This window comes from Dermochelys coriacea, chromosome 12 (genome assembly GCF_009764565.3).
Source record: "Dermochelys coriacea isolate rDerCor1 chromosome 12, rDerCor1.pri.v4, whole genome shotgun sequence".
Classification (NCBI taxonomy): domain Eukaryota; kingdom Metazoa; phylum Chordata; order Testudines; family Dermochelyidae; genus Dermochelys; species Dermochelys coriacea.
In genome coordinates, this window is record NC_050079.1 from 13,536,659 (window position 1) to 13,562,935 (window position 26,277).

General features: G+C 38.3%; 1 protein-coding gene and 2 long non-coding RNA genes across 20 annotated transcripts in view; 1 reads left to right on the forward strand and 2 right to left on the reverse strand.

The window, feature by feature from the left end:
• The window catches only part of FTO (FTO alpha-ketoglutarate dependent dioxygenase), a 334,924-nt gene that overhangs the window by 240,938 nt on the left and 67,709 nt on the right, over nt 1-26,277 (reverse strand). For 9 of the 17 annotated variants that reach the window (XM_043495119.1, XM_043495126.1, XM_043495120.1 and 6 more), the window contains 3 exons: nt 22,411-22,488; nt 9,505-9,615; nt 8,326-8,980 (listed from right to left, as the gene is read on the reverse strand). In XM_043495119.1, coding sequence (XP_043351054.1) covers nt 8,326-8,980; nt 9,505-9,615; nt 22,411-22,488 — 844 coding nt within the window. The remainder of the gene's footprint in view (nt 1-8,325; nt 8,981-9,504; nt 9,616-22,410; nt 22,489-26,277) is intronic. The other 8 variants (XM_038367908.2, XM_043495123.1, XM_043495132.1 and 5 more) reach the window with 1 other exon arrangement.
• The window catches only part of LOC122456317, a 79,331-nt gene that overhangs the window by 23,205 nt on the left and 29,849 nt on the right, over nt 1-26,277 (forward strand). The window lies entirely within an intron of this gene.
• Nucleotides 23,037-26,199, reverse strand: LOC122456318. Its single transcript, XR_006275176.1, has 2 exons — nt 23,633-26,199; nt 23,037-23,361 (listed from the first exon to the last, which is right to left on the reverse strand). It is a non-coding gene; the product is annotated as an uncharacterized LOC122456318 (long non-coding RNA).

Sequence of the window (26,277 nt, forward strand, 5' to 3'; positions counted from 1 at the left end):
TTATAAAAAGAGGTAACCTTTGTGGGTTAACTCTGTCTGTTATTCTGCTTTCCCATTCACTTTGGCAGCAGCACTGTTCACAATATGGCACCAATAAAATATAGAACTACAATCAGAGACAGCAATTTCAATCAAAGTTTCCTGGGGTCTCCTCATAAATCCAGCACCTTTGGAATGTGCTCGTTAAAATGACTTAGTTTTTTGCAGTTTGATAAAATTTTTATTGCTTAAGTACAGAGTTCAGATGTAGCTCACAGACTCTCTTTCCCTATGTTCCCAATGAATGCACCTAATAATTATCTGCAGCAGTTGAAACTTATGACTCTTACCATGTTATTTTGGAAACAAATGGAAGCAAGCTGCTACTTGCTTCTGTCAGTTGTGCCAAAGTGATTTTAAAATAAGGCTTCTCATCATCTGTGGCCTATCCGTATGTTAGCTGGCAAAACTTTTATGTAGGGAGAAGTTATAAAAAAATCCTATTGTCACCTCAAGCAGCAATGAGGCCATATATTTGTTTAGAAAACTATGGTTCTAGTTTAAGTTAAAACATTTGGAAACATTAAAACATGTTTCAAGTTCTACAACTAAACAATAGGTATTGTAATCACATGGATCTTGCATACACTTTTCACCTTTAATACAAACAGACCTTAAAGAGATTTGTTTACTTTGGAACAAACTATACAGAAATTGCCAAATTTAGCAGTACTTAATAAAAACAAAGCAAAACGCCCATTAATCTGCTCAATAAAGGACTGCAAAATCTGGCCCTCAGGTATTAGTTTGCTCACATCCAAAATGAAATGCTGCAACTATGTAACAAGCTTATAGCAACACTCCTCAACAGTTTGGACACACTGTAGCTACCCCACTGTAATTAAAGAGGAAGTTGTGATAGAGAGAATATAGTAACTGAAGTAAAATTTGGCCAGAACACCAGGCTTGATGTCCCAATGTGGTATTTCAGAGGTATTCTGAATCCCAGAATCTTGAACCTGCCTGTCACAACTTGCCCAGAGCAAGGCAGTTCATGCAAGGAACGCCTTCCTAGTCCTTCAACAGTTAATTAAAGTTCGACTCAAAAATTGGCCACCTGAATCTTTGAACCTCAGAACAAAATAACCAGTTTGTCACATTGCTTCAGGTGAAGGTACAGAGGGATGGCTAGGCCCAGATCAGGACCTGGGGTTCTGGATTAGGCCCAAGGGAACTCCTCTCCTGTCCAGCTTCACCCAGCACTCCTCCACAGAAGAAGCAAGCTAGCCTTCTTATCTCTCTTGGTGGGTCCTGATTGGCTACTGCCCCTTCCCGGCCCTTCTAGACTTTGGAGGACCATGTCTTATTGCTTCAGTCAATACCACAGACTGAATGTTAGACAGTGTTTGGAGATCTGAACTCATGGTCCCTCTGACACTTTTTTCCAGGTGGGGTATGTCAGGGTGGCAACACCCCAAGCAGGAGACAGAGAAGGCCAGACACATCACATCACACGTCCCTTAGGATTTTGGGTCATATCTGGACCCAAAACAATGAAGGGCTTGTTTTTCTACATCTAGTTTAGTTATTGGCCCACCATGGAGGAAGTCTAGCAAAGGCAGCTGATTTTCAGAGGTTTCTTTGTCATTTTGGGCCAAACAGAATAGTTTGAGAGATTTTAGCACTTTCAAACCCAAATGCTCCCTGTTTTAACCTTGAATTGGAATGCCAAACCTAATCCTAAATCCATGTCCCATTTCTTAATAAGAAGCATCATTGCCAGCCTATGCAGAAAAACAAACTGTAATATTTGGTTTTGCTGTTGACCACACCTGACAGCTCTCATATCAAGGTACAACAAAGGATTATGCTGGACAGAATTATTTATTTCAGTTTTTAAGCTCTGCACTTGTATATTGGCACTTGTATATTGTTTTGTGAAACATACAAAGTGGAATCAATTTTCAAAATATAAAATCCCTCCCTGTTCCACCCAAACTGAGACTCCACTGTCACCCACTATTACCCAATCAGTTCACTTTCTAACAAAAAGCCTAGGAGAAAAGATTCGCTTTGCAATATGAATTAAAGGTCAACAAATCTAGCCCCTGCAGGACCAATGCTAATGGTAATGTCCAGAGTAGAGGACCTCTTTCTTAAAAAAAAAAAAAAAAAAAAAAAAAAAGCACCCCCCCACCCCCTCTCAAAGGTACTCAGGAATCAAACAATATAGCACACCTTAAATTGGACTCAGATATCACCTGGAAGCCGTAACAATCATGCAAAACTCTGAATGAGAAGCACCATTCAACAGGTGGGTAGTTTTATTCTTCACTATCTGAAGTTTCAGTGGTTGTGGTAAAGGATAGCCCCATATCCAGCATATTAAAATAATCCAATCTGGAAGTCACAAAACACATATTTCTGTGGTATGCACCCTGGCCAAAAACTCTTTATAGTTGAAAATTCTTTATAGCTCAACTGATCTAACTTGGACTGTGACTTCCATCACAGGCGCTTTAACCATCTTTTTAAAAAATGATTCTCTAAAAACAATATACTGGTATTAACAAGGGTGTCATTTAAATTTTCAATTCCAACTGGGATTTATATATACAAAAAAGGGATTTCCTGAAACTGCATTCTTATCAATTTGTCCCTTGAACAGAAGTCACAATTTTCTCCCAACAGTTAGTGTCTGAACATATCAGGAACAAAAGCACTACCAAAAAAAAAAGAATTTGGGGAAATGCTTTCCTCTCTAAATTGATGCAGGAGAGAAATCTTATTGATATAAACAGTGATGATGGTGAGAAAAACAGCCTGACATCTTTAATTCAAATAAAGATTTAATATTAACATTATGAAGAGCTGCTATTAACTTCACTTTGCACAAGTATATCGTTGTTATAGACAGTGATTAACTTGTTGAAAAGTACTCAACAATTGCCCTAAACCTGCCTCAGAAAATTACCTCTAGCTGGTTAACGTCTACGAGTAATGACCAACTTCGAGCAATTATTGCGTAATTTATACAATTCACATACAGAAATGAGCATTTTGGCTACATATTCAGTGCCAGGCAGTTAGGAAATATTTTTACATATAGCGTTTCTTCCACAATCAGTATCCAGAACATATTACTCAGGTTAGAAACCATTGAAGATTGCTTTTATGTTATACAAATAAATTATTCAGTGACTTGTGTCCATTAAATAGCAAATAGAGGAGATTACAGGTCAATTATAAATCTTTAGAATCATTCCAAATGTTAATTATTAATTATTATTATTAACCATTGAGGAAATGGTCAATGTTGAATCTCAATTTCTTTCCCCACTGTTGTAGAAATGATGGGGCAGCTATTAAATTTAGCAAAGGGATGTTGCTTTTAAAAGCATGAAAAAAACAAATTGTACGTTATGAAAGTAAAAAATAATGGTTCCTTCAAAATTAGTCTTTACTGCAGTTAATCATTGGTTTTGTTAAACTGTTAAACATTAACCTGTCAGCTAACAGATCCAGCCTTTTTATTACTCTAAGAGATTTACACAGAAAGCAACTCTTATAGGGCAACAAGCCAAACAAAATACAGTAAAGTATACAGAGGAAAACTGTTTCTTCAACCTCTAAATCAGCCTCTGAAAATCCCATGTAAGTGAAAGACAGTGAATCAGGGTCACAGCATGATTTTCCATGAGAAAAGGGTTAGACTCCTTGGCCTAGAGGACCAATGTGGGCCTAAAGGAAAAACGTCCTTGCAAAGCATACTCTTTTCTTGGGTTATTCATTTAACTACTATTATTTCAGGCAGGTCCATAATAAATTACAGATATATGGCCCTTATTGTGCCTCTATTTTGGAAAGCCACACCAACTTTTCTACAGGGCCAAAGGAAATTGAATAAGTCTTGTTCATTATATTAATGCTCCTGTGTGATGGAAGCTCAGGATAGCATCTCTTTCGTAGACTCAACTCTATACTCCTGGTATAGAGTTGGTTGAAACTCAGAATTCCTTTTCACGGGAAATGCTGAAAATTCTAAAAAAAATCCATTCCAATTTATAAATTTCCTGCTGAATAGGAATTCCAGAAAATAATATTGTGAAAAATTGAAAATTGTTTTTTGATTTTGGCAGTTGTTTATTTTTATATTATTTTAATGTAATTTATATTTTTAATGTAAATTTAGTTTTATATTACATTATTTTATTCTTCAATTTGTTAACAATTGCTACTCCAATTAGCAGAGTAAAATATTTTGTTGTTGTTATGAAACTGTTGAACAAGAAAATAAAATAATTGGAGTAGCAGCTATTTTTAATATCCTTGTGTTAGCCTGGAATCATTTTTCTAGAATATTAAAAGCAGCTGCTACTCTCATTAATACTGATCAAAGCATCAAACTATTTCATTATAACATCAAACAAGAGAAACTTTGAACAAGAAAATAAGATAGTACAGTGGAACATTTTAATTAGAGTAGCAGATGTATTTATTTCATTTTATGTTTTAATAATTTTTAAAATGAAATATAAAATTAAATTTAATATATTAAAATATAAAATAAAATAAATACAATTATATTATATACCTTTAAAGCATTACACACAAATTTCAATTTCATTTAAAATAAATAGTCAGGTGAGTCAGGCAGCCCAGGGAGCTGGGCAGCTGACTCCCCGCTTCTCAGGGCAGCCCCCTGGTGAGCAGCCAGGAGCCTGCCAGATAGGCTGCTCAGGAGCTGGGATTGTGGGGTAGCATCAGAAACCTGCCTAGTTTCAGTTAGAATTTCAACAAATTCAATAAATTCCTGTGGAATGTTTCAATTCTGTTGAATCAGCATTTTCTGGTGGAAAACTGTTCCATCAGAAAATTTCCAAACAGCTCTACTCTGTTAGATGTAGCTTTCACTCGTTTAGTAAATACACACCAAACACTAGCAGGGACAATTAGGCTTGTAATTAGTAAAATGGGGATCGGTTTTAAATACCAATAAGGAATACTGACATATAATGGGGCAGCTTCTGTTTAGGAGATTGAGAATGGAAATACAATCAGGAGATGTGGTCTATCAAGAACCTTCCACTGATTTACTGTGTAACCCTCATCAAGTTACTTCATCACCTCTCAGTACTTCAGTTCCCTCATCTGTACAATAGAGATGGTAATACTTGCCAACTACAGCAAATTGCTGAAACCTACAAATCAAAAGTGCTATAGAATTGCAAAGTCTTGTCGTATTAATATTGATAGACTTATCAAAAATTTTCACAGCTCAGAACTGCCAGCAGTTAAAAACTATAACTAGGAAAATTACAGAAACAGTTATTTTAAGTTGTCTGATATTTTTCAGACAACGAGAGCTTCTTGGATGGAAGAATGGAAAAAAGTGTATATATTCAACATTAATTGACAACGTTATTTGCTGCTTAATTAACCTTTTAAGGAATAGTTTTTAAAAGTTTACCCATTTCCTTGGATTTGTGAAATTAAATGCTTGGGCTATTCCTGCATACTATGTAGCTTTACTGCAGGGAAATACAATAAGACTACTGACAAACCGTACTTAGTAAATCTGGACAGGGAGAACCTTTTGTAACAGTGTAATTCTATCACATACCAGTGCACTAAAGGTCATTTTCTGCAAGGTATTAAGTGCCTCCTGGCAGCTGCTAGGTGTCCTCAACTCCCACTGAAGTCACTGGGAGATAGTGGTGTTTGGCACCTTTCAGGAGGTGCTCAGCACCTTGCAGAATCAGGTCCCAGTTTAGCAACATTTACTTCTATATAATAAATAAATAAATAAATAAATAAATAAAATCTTTTTTTGTCCTTCTGCATACTGTCTCCAGTTAAGCTATACGCCTTAGATTTCCAGGTCCTGCCAAGAGACCATTATTAACACATGTGTCAAAGTCAGGCTTTGGGATGAACTGGAGAAGAAAATGAACAAACTTGAAATATGAAGTAATCTTCCCATTAAAAAATAAAATGATAAAATGGTTGTTATGGTCATGAAAATGGCTCATATTTGGAAGTTTTTGCCTCTACTTTTAAATTCTTTAATGATTTTTAATTCTTAGCAGAACCTTTCTTTTATGTAGCTCACATTTTTTAAAAAAGTAATAATAGTCTCATACAATGGTTGGTTAATGTGTGCTAACATTCTATATTACACTAAAAAACAGATTAAAAAAAAAATAAAGGGTCTGTTTTCAACCGAGAAATTCATTTCTATTCTAACCCATACCTTGGTTTGGCCTTTGTGGTGGTTTTAAAACATGGGATGATCTTACTTATCCTATGTGCTGCACTCCGTGTAGGCACCACTGGGTAAAGTAAGAATCCAGAGGCAGCTTTTAATTACGAAGAAATGCAAGACCTTTTTCTCTATGGTTAACTCAAATATGGCAGAATGTAAAGGACCCAGTTTTCTCATCTACTTCCACAAGTAGGTTTACATTAATGTAGAGAGTGTTTCATGTCTTATGAGAGTGCATGAACACTTCCGCTTTGCCTCACGTTTATGGTTCTCTTATTTAAATGGGTGTGTTTGTAACAACCCACTATCATCTCAATAGGTAGTATTAACTTATTGGACATATAAGTATATGGCATGGGCGGCTAAACTTACTGACCCTCTGAGCCGCATATGCTAATCTTCAGAAGTTCGAAAGCCAGGGTATATCTGCTGGGGCTTGGGGCTTCAGCTGAAGCCTTGAGCCCCAGCCAGCGTGCCCCGCCAGCCTGAAGCTGTGGGCCCCTCTCTACCCCACTGGGCAGAAGCCCCTAGCCCGTAGCCCGCCACAGGGCAGAAGCCCCGATCTCCCCCCCTCCCGAATCTGGGTGAAGAATGGGGGGAGATATGGGGGGCTCCTCGAGCCACACAAACTATAAAAGAGCTGTATGTGGCTTGTGAGCTGCAGTTTGGCCACCCGCTATATGATACATGTATACCATCCATATCATATATACAACTGGGGTGACATTTAGAAACATACTTTCATAAATAAATCAGCTTTGTTAGGTAATCCAGAAAAAAGTTCCTTATAAACTTGGGCAAATGAGATACTTTCATTACAGGGTGTACAGTGTGTAGGGGAAAAACAACCCCATTACAATGTAAATGTTATATAATAAGATGAGCTATAGTTTAATATGAAGTGAGAAAATACATGTAAAAATACCAGCAGCTGCCTATGCACTATGGTTCTGATCCAAAGACCACTAAGTCAACGTGAGTCTTCTTACATTTCAAAGAATACAGCAAAGCCCATAGCTTCAGTTTCTAATTATGAACTTGCAGTGGATCATCAGCATCTAAAAATCACGACATTTAGATGTCTATATTCTATCATTTGTGCCTGCAAGACTGGAAGTCATTTTTGAAAAAGGTAGCCCTCAAATTAGATGCTGAAAGTTAGATGCTGAAAGTTACCCAGCCTTAGCCAGAATTACGTACTTTAAACACACACACACACACACACACACACACACACACACACACACACACACACACACACACACACACACACACACACACACACACACACACAGAGTTTTCAACAGAGGACAAAGAGCCAAAAAGTACTTTAAACCATGAAAAACTGATAATTTTATTTTCATTGCTCTAGAACTATACATTTCACATAATTCACATTGTTTGAATAGATTTTTAATAGAAGAGCCTGTATGAAGTGACATAAAACAAGTATTTACAAAGGAAATCCTATCAGACACCCCTCCTCTTAACTACAACAGGGCTGTTGAGTTCCAAGACAATGTAACACTACAGCAGGCCTGGGCAAGAATTTATATAGTGCTCTGTAAACAGAAGAATACCTTTATATAAAGCCAAGCCAGCATGTTCTTTGCAAAGAAAAGACAGTAGTAAAATCAGCATGAAGCAGAGCAAGTCCATATTTGACAAATCACTCCACTAAAGACAGCGGTGTCAACTATAATAAAACATTTTACAGACTAGAAATATGCACCTGTGGGAACCTGGGATAGAAATTTGACAGATTTTGTTTTCTTGGCTCTTTATCAACAAGTTAATTATAGTAACTTTTCAATCCACTTACTAGTACTGTGCATAGGGCCAGCTGCAGTAAACATAGGTATATTTTGCTTCAGTAAAGAAAGTTAGAAGTAACAGTAGTGCTTACACATGAAAAGATAATGTTAATTACTATCATATATTCAGAAACAAGTGGCAAATCTTGACAAGCAGGCAGGTTTGCAGGTTCGTATGCTCATACAGTAAAACATAAAAAAGCTTCAGGGCATTAAAGCATTTAGACCAATTGCCAAATCATATTGTGCTACCTCCCCACTACTCACCTTCAGAGCTGTAACTGTACACAGCTACTGTTGACCTTTCAATGAGATTCTCATCGTGGTGCCAGCTCACTGCCATATTCCCCATTCCAAAATAAGGCTCTTGTTTCAAGTATGGCATTTGTAGAGGATCCATATAATTCAATAAAGTCAAGTTATAAGATGTTCTGTACTTAAGACTAGTGCAGTCATTCCTTGGTGTATAAAGACTGTTTTGAACTTCTGAGAGGGACCCCTTAATAGAAGTATAAAAATCCTGTTCTCTATCTGTGACAGCAGTATTTTCAGTTTCTTTGGTCTCAGATAAATTTTGTTCTTGCAAAGCCTGGACTGCTTCTACATTCAAGTAGTCATTAAGTTTGATTAATGCTTTACAAGCTGCAAATAGTTCAGGATGGCAATATTTTATTTCATAATCCTCCATAGGCCATGGAACAGTAAACAGTCTTGTGTTCAAGTATTTGTAAGTGCATCCTGGATTTCCAATTAATATACGAGATACTGGTGTAAGAAAATCTTTTCCTTTGATCCTTACAAGATCTTGGAAGAAACAATCATGTTTTTGCAAGGTCAAAAAGGCTTCTTGCACTATGTGATGAAGTTCTTGGGGTATCTTATCAGCTTTCCTGAGGAAGAGTTTGGAATATCTGGTCTTCCACTAAAAAACAAAACAAATAACCAATGTGTTATTTTTGTAAGAACCAGAACATATTTTAAATATCCAGATATGTATTTTTAAGGCTATGCTCATATTCTCTAAAAAGTAAATCTAGAATGTGATGCAATAAGGAAGACATAGTACTTTATATTTGTTTAGTACTTTAACATTACAAAACATATACATACAGCATCTCTGAAATACAGCAGTCAAGTGGGATGCTGTACAAGCACATCAGTAAAGGGAGGGAAAATTTTGGACAAAGACCACAAGGTCAAACCCCTCTTTTTAAGCAAAGGGCCACAGAGCAGTCTTCAGTTCTTAAGATTTCATCCAAAACCCACCACTACCATCACGCATCCAGCACACCATATACACACAAAACGCTGAACTGAACACATTAATCTACTTCAGAAGTATGAGGGCACTGAGCTGACCCTGCTAAGATTTAAAGCTATGGCTCTAGGTATTCCAAACTCACGGCTTGGGCTCACGAGCCACCTCCTTTAGACATGACTACTTGCTACATTTGGTAAGGAAGCCACACTGTAGATAGAACACTGGCAAATTGGATCTGTTCCAATATTGACCTCAGGACTCTTACACGCCAGCTTAGTAGGAAGAAGAAACCAACTCTGGAAAGACAGGGGCAGGGAGGAAAAAGGGTGACTACAGCTGTGTTGTCCTTAATGGTGATGTGGGCAAAGCTTTGTAGCATTACTCTCCTGTATAATTCTTGCACAATTTTTATTAAGGTGATAGGAGCTTGTGAAAGGAGTCAAACTGATGGCCCCATTTTCCTGTTCAGTTAGTGCACGTTTCTGCCATTTATTATTTTGACCACCATTGTTTGTTTTAGGGAGGTTAATAAGCACAAATGCAGAGGTTTTCCCCTCCACACCACATTTTTGTGTCAGGCTCTGTGGTTAAGATCTGCTTGTCATGCAGTAGTGCAGGGCTGGCCAACCTGTGGCTCCTGAGTCATATGCGGCTCTTCAGAGGTTAATATGTGGCTCCTTGCATGGGTGCTGACTCCGAGGCTGGAGCTACAGATGCCAACTTTCCAATGTGCTGTGGTGTGCTCACTGCTTAACCCCCTGCTCTGTCCCAGGTCCTACCACCACTCCACCCCTTCCCCCAAGCCTGCCATACCCTCGCTCCTCCCCCAGAGCCTCCTGCGCACCACAAAACAGCTAATTGTGGCGGGTGGGAGGCATGGGGAGGGAAGGGAAGGTGCTGCTTGGAGGCTGGTGGGTGGGAGGTGCTGGGGGGTTAGGGGATGAGGGGCTGCTGACATATTACTGTAGCTCTTTGGCAATGTTCATTGGTAAATTCTGGCTCAGGCTCAGGTTGGCCTTCTCAGGTTCAGGTTGGCCACCCCTGCAGTAGTGAAACTGCTAGGGCAGCTGGTGTTACATACGGCATCAGATGGATGGATCAGATGGATCATTTGAATTGCATTCCTCCCAACACATAGGTGCATAGTCTACCATTAGATAACAGCACTGCCAATAGATTTGGATTGGTCTTAAACCAATTTAGTGCAGTTAGAGTTTGTGTGGCACAACATGTACTGTAATCTGTACTATGTACATTTTCAATGTGTTTTTAGTTCTTTTTCAGTTTTGGCATTTTCTAACTGTATTAGTCCAAAATCTCTTTTAACATGTAAACTAGTACTTAGATACCACTGTGGTGAATATATATAAATGCCTAGGTTGAATGGATAGATAGAACGTATTAGATGTGCGCTGGCAACAGCCAACTGTTTGGAGTACATTACTTGGACACCAACCCACACAGAATAAAGTCTCCTTTACAAACTTTGGTCCAGAAGATACTACAGCCTCTTTTTAGCCTGAGTTCTTGCTCAGCCAAGGAAAAAGCCTCTGTCTCCTGCCTGAACCAACAACAGTCACAACCACTTTTCCATCACCTAACCATCAAAGGTATAACTCAGAATTAACAACTGGCTAACTTTTAATTTTAACTTGTAATTTTAAAAGTGGAATCATTATCAAGCAGCTGTGCTTTTAGTGGGATTTTACAAAGATAGTGTAGGCCAAGAACCAATCTAACATTTTTATCAATGACATGAAAAACAAAATTATTTCTGATAAAGTTTGCAGAGGACACAAAAATTGGGGGAGTGGTAAATAAAGGAGACAGGTCATTGATATTGAATAATCTGGAGCGCCTGGTAAACTGATCACAGGCTAACAATATGCATTTCAATACTGCCAAAGGTAAAGCCATATATCTAGGAACAAAGAATGCAGGCCATACTGGTGGATTCTATCCTGGAAAAGCGAGACTCTGCCAATTAATTTCAATTTTCACCACAAGAAAGGAATACAGTGCAGTTAAATCAAATCTTTAAGGTTATCAATCCAATACACTAATAATTGGGCTGACCATTTGTAGAATAAGGCTTTACCTTCATCTTGTTTTTTTTTCCTTTCCTTTCCTTTTCCTTTTATCAATCTAGGAGGCACAAATCAGCATGTCATTCTTTATTAATAATCTAATCACATTTAAAATACACCCTTACATAACACTTAGAGCTTCAAACAAGAGAAAGTACATGGTTGCTTCTTAAAGGAACACTATTTTATTTAGATTTATAAAATATAAAGAGATATCCATCCCAAGCTATAAGCAGTCTTGTATAATTTAATTTTCACAACACATAATAGGCTGCTTGTCCTACTCCAAGAAAAAAAATATACAAATATGCACAGCTGACATGATAAAATAAAATAATATCCCCTCCATATCATCTCACCCCTTTCCAAATCCCTGGGAGAAAAAAATTGGACCTTGACATTGCTGCAGTTGTTACTGGATGTTAAATGATTGCAAATAGGATGGGAGTTGGACCATAACACAAGCCATATCTAAGAATTTGATCCACACTGTGAAAAAAGTTTGTGAACCCCATTATAGAGCAAGTGTCAGACCATTATCTTTATATTTACTCTGCTAAAAAAAAAACAAAACAAAAGCCCAGTCATTGCAGTCCCTCTGTGAGACATGTCAGCAGCTGAGACCATTGCTGAATCTTAACCTGGAAGGCTGCTAGTTACAACAGGGAATGCACAAAAAATACAGTACTAGTATGGCTGGGTTAAACAACGTTGAAAAATGTTCCTCTCAGAAACTGTAAGGTTATGACACCCATATAAATAAAGTGAAGAAATAATACAGTAAAATTCATTAACAGCAAAGTTTTTTTATTATTTTGTGCAAATATTTCAATGTATTATTTGAAAAACTCTGGGATTCCCATTCTACTTCCCTGCAAACAGATTATAGATCTGAGATGCCTCTTGCCTACCTAAAAGAAGTGACTGTAAAGTATTTAAGGCCTGTAGAATGAACTGTTATCCTGGAACTCTGGGTAAAAGTCTAAAAACACTTAATCACAATGAAAGCACTTAAGCAACATGGGATTTTTGTTTTGAGAACAGGATTTTTGTTGATGATCCTGACCTGTTCCAAAGTTATTCAGTTTACAAACTAGGGCTTTTTGAGGGAACACATCTAGTGGGAAAATCTGGTAGAGACTTTGATCAACATCCTGCATTTTTTGCATGTACAAACTGAAAGTTTTAAATACTAAGGAATGACTTACGGGCTGGTGGTTGTTCATCTTTGCACTTGTGTGTTCAGTGTCCCTCTTTCCCTTTGCATTTACTTTATATTCTGCTCCAAATTATGGTCTTAATTGGATTAGTTACAGACTTCCTACCTCCAGGCCTTGATGTTTCTCCTTCTGATAATTTAATCCTATTCACCCTTGGACAGAGGCTGCCAGTTCACTTAACACTGCCAGTTCACTTAACACTGGTCCCTGCCACTAAGAAAGGGAAGAGTCCATCAAGCAATTGGGTCTAGCTTACTATTACTATCCTCTTTTTAGACTGAGTTCTTGCTCAGCCAAGGAAAAAGCCTCTGTCTCCTGCCTGAACCAACAACAATCACAACCCCTTTTCCATCACCTAACCATCAAAGGTATAACTCAGAATCTGCTCTCTACCTAACTATATTTCCAACTTCTGTCTCTCCAAGTTTAAATGGTTAAACTTGGCTTTGTAACTTGCTATTACACTTAGGTTTTGAAAATCATGTGTGAAAGAGTTGAAATAGAAAGCATCCAAATAATGCTATTTTAGCAGTAACAATGGGGTTGCATTAGATACCATCTAACTGATTAATAAACTATGGCACTATTGGGTGCTAATTGTTAACATTATTTAAATATATTGTATGCTAAAGGTTTCACAATATTATCCACAAAAATTCCCAAGGAAGCATTTTTTTAAATCTGATTTCAGTGGGAACTGCAGGTGGTCAGCAACTCTGACAATGAAGCCACTTAAGTGTCTAACTTTAGATACTAAAGTTTGAAAAGTTGGCCAGAATCTATAAACAGGGCCCCAGGTATTCCACTATCCTGCAGCTGCAGAACTATGCTCTAGGAAACCCATCTTTGATTAAAAATCAAAACAAAAACCTTTAAAATATGATCTGAGAGTAAAATGGAGAAGCACTGTCTTCCTGAGTCTGCAGAGAGCCTGGCACAACACCTTTAAAAGATGTCATCTGCCCCACTGATCTCAATCAGAGCTCCAGAGACACTGTGATTCTGAGGTTGCACAATCTGTCTTTATCAGGTATGGACTCCAGGTATGGAATTTTCCAGTTTGTTGCACCCAGTCATCCAACATTTTGTTTTCAAGCTATCTGTCCTGCTGGGACCTGCCTGCAAGTGCTTCTTGCTCCCCAGCTTTTCCCACAAAGATAAATTAATTGGATTACAAAACATGGTCTTTGCACCATTCAACGAAGCAGGTAACAGGGAGTTGAGGTCCTGGAGCTAAAATCCAGCTTCTAGCCAGAGAGCTGGAGGACCAAAAGTATAGACTGGTGAGATGAAGTAAGCTGAGTTGAGCTCAGCTGCTTGGAGAACAGAGCAGCAGTCAAGACCCAAAGGGCTGAGAAGATGACCATTTCTCGGCTTTCCTAGCACATGTGGGGAAGGAGACTCTGAGCTCGGCCACATGTCTGCTGAGCCCCATGAGCTGCCTGAAGAATACAGTGAAAACATCATTAATAATAATCATTACTGAAAATAATTATTGAGGAATTTTATGTCAATGAGTATTTTCAACTCTGAGCCATATTTGTGTGTGTCTGTGTGTGTTTGAGAGCATGAGGATGGGAATGAAGGCTATTTCATGGAGATAAAATATTTAATGCTACTACAGAATCTAGGGGTGCTTATTGCAATATTTAGTTCTTGCCACAGAATCTGATCTCATTGTGCACAGGTATATAAGGCTCTGCAGAAAGTAATACTTAAGGAATAAATTTAATGCTTTAGTAATTCACTTGTGTAACATCACTGCTGGATTTTTTTGCACAACTTTAACAAAGGAGAGGCCCAAATTAGACTTTTATATTAATCAATAGCCAAATCATATGCATCATCATGACAAATTTAGGAAGGCGCTGTATATTTTAATACAGTTTTAAAAACACCATAAATCTACTGAAGTTGTTACATGAATCGCACAAGTAAAGTTTCAAGCAAAGAAATAAACAAAGAGAGGATGGAATGAAACAAGATGCTACAAAGCAATTAGAAGTCTGAAAATACAAATCTCAGATGAAGATGCAGAGCTTATTCAAATGCAATAATATTTCACTCTCCTTTTAGGACATGGAGGTAATATGTTCCACATTTCAACGTCAGCCAAATCAGAAGCATGTTACCTTTGGCTTGTGCATTAAAATTACACGCTTAAGAACTATTTTATCAATATTTCTTACATGGTGTCTTTAGAGTTCTACCCTAAGAAGCATACAGTGGTATCTCAGAAGAAAACAGGAAGTGGAAACACATTTTAAATATATCATCTCAAAATATTGTTTGGTATTCTTTAAATCTCCAACCAGCTGTCATGCTATGTCCTGCACAAGGAAAGCATTAAAGCATCAGAAAACAGAGTAAACACTGAAGTCATATTGAATGCCACCATGTTGGTTGAAAGGAATCATGTCCTGTATGCTGTAACTCTCGCAGCAGGTGTTAAAGGTCAGTTCGTATTGATGCTGCTAGAAGTAGTTATGTCACTGATAACTCCAGGAATGAACATGAACCGTCTGATAGAGCTGATGGAGGAAAAGATCCGAGGTTTGGAGATGCAGGTGGAAAGTCTGGTTGAGTTTAGGAAGGGGTTTGAGCAGATGATGGAGCAAAGATATGAGGTATCTGAAGGGAAAAGCTCAGACTCACAGATGGAAGCAGGGCTGGGGAATTTTGAGGGGAGACTGGATGAGGAAAGTGGTCAGTGGAAACATGTGACTCAAAGAACCAGGCAGAGAAAAAGACGGGCTAGTGAAGGAGAAATAGAGCTTAGGAACAGGTTTGCAGAGTTGGAAAATGAAGAAGGGGATCAGCAGGTAGTCGCTGAAGGTGGAAGGGTAAGGAAGAAGAGAAGAGAGGCTAGCCTATAGAAAAAGGGGAAGAGTCAAGGGAGACTACACCAAATATGAGCCCCAGGAGGATACAGGATGGGTTGAAGAGGATTGTAAGGGAAAATAGGAATGGAAAGAACTTGCAGCCAGAGAGAACAGGGGAGACACTGGATAATAGCACTGTCACCAGGAAAAGGCAGGTCTATGTGATCGGGGACTCTTTATTGAGAAGAATAGACAGGCCTGTAACTAGAGCTGATCCTGAGAATAGAAGGGTGTGCTGTCTTCCGGGTGCTAAGATACGGGATGTAGACCTGAGGTTGAAAAGGATCCTAAAGGGAGCGGGAAAGAATCCCCTAATTATCCTTCATGTGGGAACAAATGATACGGCTAGATTCTCGCTGGAAAGTATTAAGGGAGACTATGCTAGGCTGGGGAAGACGCTTAAGGAAATTGAGGCTCAGGTGATCTTTAGCGGGATCCTTCCTGTTCCTAGAGAAGGGCAACAAAGGTCTGACAAGATTATGACTGTCAACAGATGGCTTAGGCAGTGGTGCTATAAGGAGGGCTTTGGGATGTATGACCACTGGGAGGCATTCATGGACAGAGGTCAGTTCTCTCGGGATGGACTTCATCTCAGTAGGGAAGGAAATAGACTTCTAGGATCGAGGCTGGCACAACTGATAAAGAGAGCTTTAAACTAGGAATTGGGGGGAGATGGATGGGAGATGTCCAGAAAATCTCCACGCCAGATTTTAGCATTGAGAGGGAAGAAGATGAAGTAAGAATGGATACAGCCGTGGGTAGGAGAATGTATATAAGGAGTGAGGGCGGTGTGGATACTAGTCTAATAGGTTATACTGGATGCAGAATGACTGTGCCTAATAGGGTACAAAATGTGAGCGAGGCCAAACAGCAAAAATTAAGATGTTTGTACACCAATGCGAGGAGTCTAGGTAACAAAATGGAGGAACTAGAGCTACTGGTGCAGGAAGTGAAACCAGATATTATAGGGATAACAGAAACATGGTGGAATAGTAGTCATGACTGGACTACAGGTATTGAAGGGTATGTGCTGTTTAGGAAAGACAGAAACAAAGGTAAAGGGGGTGGAGTAGCATTGTATATCAATGATGAGGTAGAATGTAAAGAAATAAGAAGCGATGCAATGGATAAGACAGAGTCTGTCTGGGCAAAAATTACACTGGGGAAGAAAACTAGTAAAGCCTCTCCTACAATAGTGCTTGGGGTGTGCTATAGACCTCCGGGATCTAATTTGGATATGGATAGAGCCCTTTTTAATGTCTTTAATCAAGTAAATACTAATGGAAACTGCGTGATCATGGGAGACTTTAACTTCCCAGATATAGACTGGAGGACCAGTGCTAGTAATAATAATAGGGCTCAGATTTTCCTAGATGCGACAGCTGATAGATTCCTTCATCAAGTAGTTGCTGAACCGACTAGAGGGGATGCCATTTTAGATTTAATTTTGGTGAGTAGCGAGGACCTCATAGAAGAAATGGTTGTAGGGGACAATCTTGGCTCAAGTGATCATGAGCTAATTCAGTTCAAACTAAATGGAAGGATTAACAAAAATAAATCTGCAACTAGGGTTTTTGATTTCAAAAAGGGCTGACTTTCAAAAATTAAGGAAATTAGTTAGGGAAGTGGATTGGACTGAAGAACTTATGGATCTAAAGGTAGAGGAGGCCTGGGATTACTTTAAATCAAAACCGCAGAAGCTATCGGAAGCCTGTATCCCAAGAAAGGGGAAAAAATTCATAGGAAGGAGTTGTAGACCAAGCTGGATGAGCAAGCATCTTAGAGAGGTGATTAAGAAGAAGCAGAAAGCATACAGGGAGTGGAAGATGGGAGGGATCAGCAAGGAAAGCTACCTAATTGAGGTCAGAACATGTAGGGATCAAGTGAGACAGGCTAAAAGTCGAGTAGAGTTGGACCTTGCAAAGGGAATTAAAACCAATAGTAAAAGGTTCTATAGCCATATAAATAAGAAGAAAACTAAAAAGGAAGAAGTGGGGCCGCTTAACACTGAGGATGGAGTGGAGGTTAAAGATAATCTAGGCATGTCCCAATATCTAAACAAATACTTTGCCTCAGTCTTTAATAAGGCTAAAGAGGATCTTGGGGATAATGGTAGCATGACAAATGGGAAGGAGGATATAGAAGTAGATATTACCATATCAGAGGTAGAAGCGAAACTGAAACAGCTTAATGGGACTAAATCAGGGGGCCCAGATAATCTTCATCCAAGAATATTAAAGGAATTGGCACCTGAAATTGCAAGCCCATTAGCAAGAATTTTTAATGAATCTGTAAACTCAGGAATAGTACCGAATGATTGGAGAATTGCTAATATAGTTCTTATTTTTAAGAAAGGAAAAAAAAGTGATCCGGGTAACTACAGGCCAGTTAGTTTGACATCTGTAGTATGCAAGGTCCTGGAAAAAATTTTGAAGGAGAAATTAGTTAAGGACATTGAAGTCAATGGTAAATGGGACAAAATACAACATGGTTTTACAAAAGGTAGATCGTGCCAAACCAACCTAATCTCCTTTTTTGAAAAAGTAACAGATTTTTTAGATAAAGGAAATGCAGTGGATCTAATTTACCTAGATTTCAGTAAGGCATTTGATACCGTGCCACATGGGGAATTATTAGTTAAATTGGAGAAGATGGGGATCAATATGAACATCAAAAGGTGGATAAGGAATTGGTTAAAGGGGAGACTGCAACGGGTCCTACTGAAAGGCGGACTATCAGGTTGGAGGGAGGTTACCAGTGGAGTTCCTCAGGGATCGGTTTTGGGACCAATCTTATTTAATCTTTTTATTACTGACCTTGGCACAAAAAGTGGGAGTGTGCTAATAAAGTTTGCAGATGATACAAAGCTGGGAGGTATTGCCAATTCGGAGAAGGATCGGGATATTATACAGGAGGATCTGGATGACCTTGTAAACTGGAGTAATAGTAATAGGATGAAATTTAATACTGAGAAGTGTAAGGTTATGCATTTAGGGATTAATAACAAGAATTTTAGCTATAAGTTGGGGACGCATCAATTAGAAGTAACGGAAGAGGAGAAGGACCTTGGAGTATTGGTTGATCATAGGATGACTATGAGCTGCCAATGTGATATGGCTGTGAAAAAAGCTAATGCGGTTTTGGGATGCATCAGGAGAGGCATTTCCAGTAGGGATAAGGAGGTTTTAGTACCGTTATACAAGGCACTGGTGAGACCTCACCTAGAACACTGTGTGCAGTTCTGGTCTCCCATGTTTAAAAAGGATGAATTCAAACTGGAGCAGGTACAGAGAAGGGCTACTAGGATGATCCGAGGAATGGAAAACTTGTCTTATGAAAGGAGACTTAAAGAGCTTGGCTTGTTTAGCCTAACTAAAAGAAGGTTGAGGGGAGATATGATTGCTCTCTATAAATATATCAGAGGGATAAATACAGGAGAGGGAGAGGAATTATTTAACCTCAGCACCAATGTGGACACAAGAACAAATGGGTATAAACTGGCCACCAGGAAGTTTAGACTTGAAATCAGACGAAGGTTTTTAACCATCAGAGGAGTGAAGTTTTGGAATAGCCTTCCAAGGGAAGCAGTGGGGGCAAAAGATCTATCTGGCTTTAAGATTCTACTCGATAAGTTTATGGAGGAGATGGTATGATGGGATAATGGGATTTTGGTAAGTAATTGATCTTTAAATATTCAGGGTAAATAGGCCAAATCCCCTGAGATGGGATATTAGATGGATGGGATCTGAGTTACTATAGAAAATTCTTTCCTGGGTATCTGGCTGGTGAATCTTGCCCATATGCTCAGGGTTTAGCTGATTGCCATATTCGGGGTCGGGAAGGAATTTTCCTCCAGGGCAGATTGGAGAGGCCCTGGAGGTTTTTCGCCTTCCTCTGTAGCATGGGGCATGGTTGACTGGAGGGAGGCTTCTCTGCTCCTTGAAGTTTTGAACCATGATTTAAGGACTTCAATAGCTCAGACATGGGTGAGGTTTTTCATAGGAGTGGGTGGGTGAGATTCTGTGGCCTGCGCTGTGCAGGAGGTCGGACTAGATGATCAGAATGGTCCCTTCTGACCTTAGTATCTATGAATCTATGAACATTCTGTGCTTAATTTTTCATATGTGTATTACATAAACAGTATTTAAAAATCAGCCATGTTGTGGTGTCTAACACATACTTTGTTTTCAAGAGACAGGATAACCCCACCATTCAAGCACCTGACTAAAGCTGCAAACCAGTGAAGAGGTCCCCCGATAAGCAAGTTGGCACTTATATTTCACATCATGAGATGTTATGTTTCTTTGAAGACATTTGGGATTTATTACCATGATTTTTTTCTAATGTTTTTCTCAGATGCTGTTCACTATTTGATTTCTAAAAGGGACATTGCTCTGGGTGCGGTTTGTGGTCCCATTCTAAAATCCCTGATCGGGAAAAATGTCCATTGAAAAGGGAGTGCAATGGAAGTACTTTTTAAGTAGGGACTTCAGGACTGTGCTCAAAGCATATCTTCATGCCTGTAGGCATGCAGCAGCTTTTGAATGATATTCTACCTAACCCTCCCAACATCATTTTGTTCAAACTACACTGCTCACAAGTGGGGGATTCTTAAATAAGACAGGTCTTTCAAAACAAGGAAAGCCATACAGACTAATCTATAGTACATCATTATGCATTTTGTTTTATTTTGTTATTTTGTTTTCTATAGTCTCTCCCTTTTTTCCAACTTTAAGTACATGTAGGTACTACGGAAATAATATTAGTGGTCAGAGTGGAACTTTGTGACATCCACAGTGGCTATTTAAGTAAGTAAGTAAGAATTTAAAATTCCTATCATGGTTATTAAATGAAACACATTTGTGATGTTTATCATTACCACATATATGTGCAAATGCACATGCATGCACACACAAACTAAACAGGAGGCATATTTTATGTACATACCTTGCAAACTTACTCAATATAATCCTTTCAAGGCTATAAAAGTTCAGTTGTTATCTCACCTTCTGGCAATCAGTTCTATCCATTTGGTTCTTGATCCAACGCCCACTGATGTCAATGGGAGACTTTCAGTTGACTTCAATAGGCTTTATGTAAGATCCTTGATCTTTTCAATATCACTAATTACTTTAATTTGGTCTAATTTGATTGCTTATCTTCTTCCCAAAGCCCTTCTACCTGTATGGATGCTGTGAGACTCCACTTCGCAGCCTCAGCTCAACCAGATCTTTCCCTGTCACCTCTGCAGGGAAGGGCTAGGAAGTCTGGAGGACACACAGCTAGGCTCAAGCTATCAGGATCAGACACTGGTATAAAAGGAAATGGAAACAGACAGTAGGAAACGTAATAGGATCAAGGAAGGAGAAAATGATAATTGGGTTGGACAAGAACTAAAAGGGGCAAGAACTTTACTGAACATTGGTGAGACCCTGGAAAGGAAGTCTGTTTGCTGTTTTCCTTTGATTTGGGAGAAAGACGCTGACAAGAAAAGCGCTCCATGATAGTGCTTTTTTGGTTGGTAGCAAATTTGTCCACCTTTTATTATTTGTATTACAGTAGAGGCTCCAATAGGATCTCTGTCCCATTGTGCTAGGCACTGTACAAATATGTAAAAAGACAGCAAAAGCCGCAAAGACCTCAAAACAGATGAGAAAAACAAAGGAGAGCAGAAAGGAAATATTAATCAACTCTTTTTTACAGATGGAGAGTAAGGCACAGAAAGATCAAGTGACTTGCGCAAGATCACACAGGAAGTCTGTGAAACTGAGCCAGGAGTTGAACCCAGATCACCCTTCCTCTCTGCAATGTGGAAAGCTGCCATCTTAAAATTCTTCTTGTCCATGAGCTCCTGCAAAAAAATACCCTTCCTTCCCGCAGCACAAGACCAAGGCTGTTTTTTGCTACTATATGCATCTTTGAGCCACATGTCAATACAAGAAAGTTGACACGGCTGTAATGCAGGAACTCTTGCTATAGTTGTTCAGGCTAAGTAAGAGATTCCTTTTTATGTCTTTCATCTTACTGAATGTGTTCCAACCTCGTTTGACTGAACTTAAAATTGTTTCCATATGTTTTCAATTTGACCTGAGAAAGGTCCAAGATGCATGTAGCAGTATTCTTCTAGTTCTTTAATGCTATGCCACTGTATACTAATTTGATTTAGTTATGGGACTATTGGGCCTGTTTTAGCTTTCCTTAAATTTCATTTGAGGCATGCATTCTGGCTTTTGTAGTTCAGGTTCTATGCCAGGTCTTAACCATTGTGTATTGTTTGTAACTAGAATTATAAGCATAATTAAGCCACATACTCTAAATCTCACTTTTAAAGACTCTTCATCTTTGCCAAATCCAGTCTACAGAACATGTTCTCTAGATGGTTTAAATCATGAAGACCTCTGATAGAACGGTGACTCCCTGTGCTCTTTTTACTCCAGTCAAGCATGAGATATTGCAAATCAATGTCATACAATTCACTTGACCACAAATTGCAAGAAAACACAAAAATAGAAAGTTCTTTATGTGAGCTTTTACTTTAAACAAAGATTAAAAGGAGACTTTTAGAGCTACCATTTACAGGTGTGAACTAAGATCAAAAGGTAAAATCCTGGTCCTGTTGAAATCAATGGCAAAACTCCCATTAGCTTCAGAAGGATTTCACACCAAGATTCCTGATTCTGCTCTGTCCTGAGTGCTGAAGGATTTCAGTCTCCACTGAGTGCAGCTCTGCAAACACTTCATACACCAAGACCTCACCTATGCCAGTCCTCAGAAAGGAATTAGAAGTGACATTTTAGTCTTGTCAGCTCTAATAGTGCACCAATAAATAAAGACTGGTTTGCTATTTGATCAGAATGCTCAATCAAGTTTACTAAAATAAGGTTAAAAATAAGATACAATACCAGTTGGTGGAATTCGGCATCTCTAGGTGTCAGATATGGAAGCCAACTCTCTCCAAGTTCTTCAAGAAGCTTTTGTTTCTGTTTAAAAAAAAAGTATGATATGAAATTAGTCAAAGAAGCGAATAGCAGTTAAATAATAAACTAGCTGCATTAGGAATTTAAAAAATGTAGAAAGTTAGTATTGTTTCATTAGCCAAAATTTAAGAAAACACATCTTAAATAAACAAGGAGAAGTAGATGCAACCTCATCTTAATTGAGGTTTGTCCACTTAATTGAGTTTCCCCAATTTCAGTTTAGTAATTTCAGAGGATTAAGTACAGTACTTTTTGGTATCCTCAGTTCTTCCTTAGGAGAACCTCCCTTACATCCTGAAAAAGTACACTCATCCTTCAAGATTCTGCAGAACTTTGCCTGATTTAAATGCTGGATCTTGTTTATTTCTTTGCTTTTCTTTGTTTTCTCCTTCGAATTCTAGGTTTAGTGGGTGTAAAGCCTAGTGTGCCCCAAGCTGTGATTTAATAACATACTCTAAACAATCCAGAATTTTGTTTTAGACCATGTGTCTCATATAGTGTCTGTTTATTCCAGACAACCAGAAAAGAAAAGGAAACTTCGTCCTCTTTACCTTGTCTCCAATCCAATCTTCCAACCTGACTTCAGTGTGGACCAGGAAATATACCTGCCCAAGGAAATAACAACAACTCCGATCTGAAGCTAACAGTCATCCACAACCTGACTGTAAAAAGAAGAGCCTCCCCTCCTTTTCCAGCTCATGTTTTTTCTTTTATCCTTGTTTTTTTCTGAGTGGCTGGGACAATTAATTTGACAGAACTAACAGCTTTCTAAGTAAAATGAGAATGTTTTGGTTGTAATCCACTTACTAGTCCTATCTTTTAAGAAAACAAAAAAGAAAAGCAGGTCTGTAACCCATGATTTTCCTTCATGTGTGTCTTAATAAAATAGAAAAGGAGTACTTGTGGCACCTTAGAGACTAACAAATTTATTAGAGCATAAGCTCTCCTTACAGTGTGTATGATAAACCCATTGTTTCATGTTCTCTGTGTGTGTGTCTCTCCTCTGTTTTTTCCACCAAATGCATCCGATGAAGTGAGCTGTAGCTCACGAAAGCTTATGCTCTAATAAATTTGTTAGTCTCTAAGGTGCCACAAGTATTCCTTTTCTTTTTGCGAATACAGACTAACACGGCTGCTACTCTGAAACCTTAATAAAATAGATAGCTGACACTGTGTGTGTTTATTATAGAGTTAATACCATAGACCATGAAAGAGAGAGAGTTTGGCACTAGCCATAGAGTTTTTGAAGCAATAATTTTTACACCATGACAGACCCATGCACATTCTGCCACATCAGTCAAATTCCATCTCTGCCTGAACCTGATATAAGAGGAGAATATTGAGAAAGTATAAGATTCTGCTCAACATTCCTGGTCAATATAGCCTTTGCCTCTCCTAGTGCATCTCATCTGTGTCTCTCTTTTACCTTTCAATGACTGTCGCTTGTGCAGTTCTGAGCATATCACTGGGCATTAACAAATAATTAATAAAAATGATAATGATATTCACAGCAGTTAGAGATGCCACAAGAGACTAAAAGTTAGCCGAAGCATTTGAATACTTGAATACAAGGGGCTTCAAATCCCTAATATATTTCTTCTTTAAATATTTTCCACCATAGAAAACACAACTATGAGAAATATTCGAGTTTTTTTGCATATTAAAAATGTTCATGTGGTACAAGAAAAAAGCACGTGTATGAAATCAGAAATGTAATATATTTTATAACAATGTTAAAACTGAAACAAATCAACAAGCTCAAATCAAATTTAAAAAAAATCAAAATTAGTAGTTACACTTTCTAATTCACCTCTGCCACTGCAAGATTATTCCCTACACACCTACAGTTCTTAATCTGGCTTTTACTATTTCATGCTTAGAATATTTCACAGGCTACAAGGTTTCTTTGTCAAGAAGATTTACTTGATAGTCACTAAATTTCCCTTTTTATAATAGCATCCCATTGCTCCTGGTTAATGTGTCCCATGTGCTATCCTAAACTGATCCTCCCCATCCTGGTGTTTGCATCCGAGAAAAATGAAAATATTACATAGACCAATCTCTGATCTTATAACAAAAACAGAGACAAAACAAGATAAACTATTAAGAACACAAATGCAATGCTAGGGTATAAAAGACAAATATAAATTTTCACTATTATTGTCCTCAGGTTATAGCATAAGGCAAATAAAGTTTATGCTTCACTTGTGGAGGGGAACAGTGAAGTATTATGGCTATCAGGTTGGTCAGTCAGTCAGTCTGAACCAAGAGCAGGTAGCACAGACGAACATCATCATCACTCACTGACTGACATTCACTGTCCTAACTAGACTGACAAGAACAGCATTGACATTTACAAACTAGAAATGTACTCTGATCTCTCAGTCTATAGTTTTCTTTGGGGACACTTTATAAACTGACTATGAGTCACTGGTGAAACCAAGCAGAATGTAACTTTAGATTAAGTTGGCAGACATGTTAGTGTACTGCATATTCCCAAACAGTCATTCTTTTATGTTACAAAAAACACTGTATGACTTTTATGTTAACATTATTTATTACACTGAAAACAGTAGGCTACCTTTGCTGATTTTAAAACACACTTAAAACTCTTTTCTTGTTTGTACAATAAAAGTATATTAAACTAAACAAAAATCAAAACTCAAGGCTAGCAGACCGAGGAGGAGAAACACATCTGACAATTTTTTTTGTCAAATACCAAGCTCTTGGCACACAACGTTACAATGCACTCTTGAGTGTGGGTAGTACTAGCTCACACTTGATTGTCAGATCTGGCTAAGTGCTGCTCCTCAGCTTGATGTATAGACAAATACACACAGCTGGGTGGTATAACACACTGCTCTTCTCATATACAAGAAGATGTCTCATAGATGTCAAATGCATCAAGCTACTCATAAATTCCTCCAAAATATAAAAAAAAACAGAAAAATCAAAGACCCAGCTATACCAGCTGGCTGTAGACTAAGTATAAGGACTGTTACGTAAGTAGTGTATTTACAGCAACTTCAGCAGGTGCAGAAAAGGTAGAAAGATCTTTTAAAAATGTAACATTATCCATTACTTAGTAGCTTAAAGAGACCTTTTTTCTACAGCTGATTCCTATATTTTAAAATTCTTTGTGATTAACTAGACCTTAGAAACAGAATATTGATATCTGGTTTCAAATAAAGTCTGTGTGTGTTTCTTCCAATTGGCTTTTATACTGAGACTGTCTGTTGACATGTGGGGATTATGTCTTGTTTAGATGCATCATCATCAGTGCTACTACATTTGCACTGCTCTGGAAATCTACATATGCCTGCTCCTCTGTCTCCTGAAATAGGAGTGGATCTCTGTGTAAATACATTTCACAGATTGCTATGACTGTTGAGACATTTTGTGTAGAGCTGAGTACAGGATTGGAAGCCAGGAACACCTGCATTCTAAACCCAACTCTAACATTTGTAATAAATTGGCATTATGCACACATGAATGTTCTTAGTGACTGGCTCATAGTGAGTATAAGGAATGTGTTACCCTCAGTTAAGTGAGCTCTCTGTTAGCTTCAATGATAGAGGACTGTGTTTTTGTGCAACTTTCTCCATGCAATTTTTGTATGTCTATATCCCTTTACTAACAACGAATTAATGTACCAGTAGCTGTTGCTAAGATACAGTAAATTACATGATGAGATGTGGTATCCATCTCCATAACTACATGTCTTTTTTTGTTGACAGCAGGAACAGTAACTGATGCAAAGAAATGCCCTGTCTGTTATACAGTCAGGGAGTT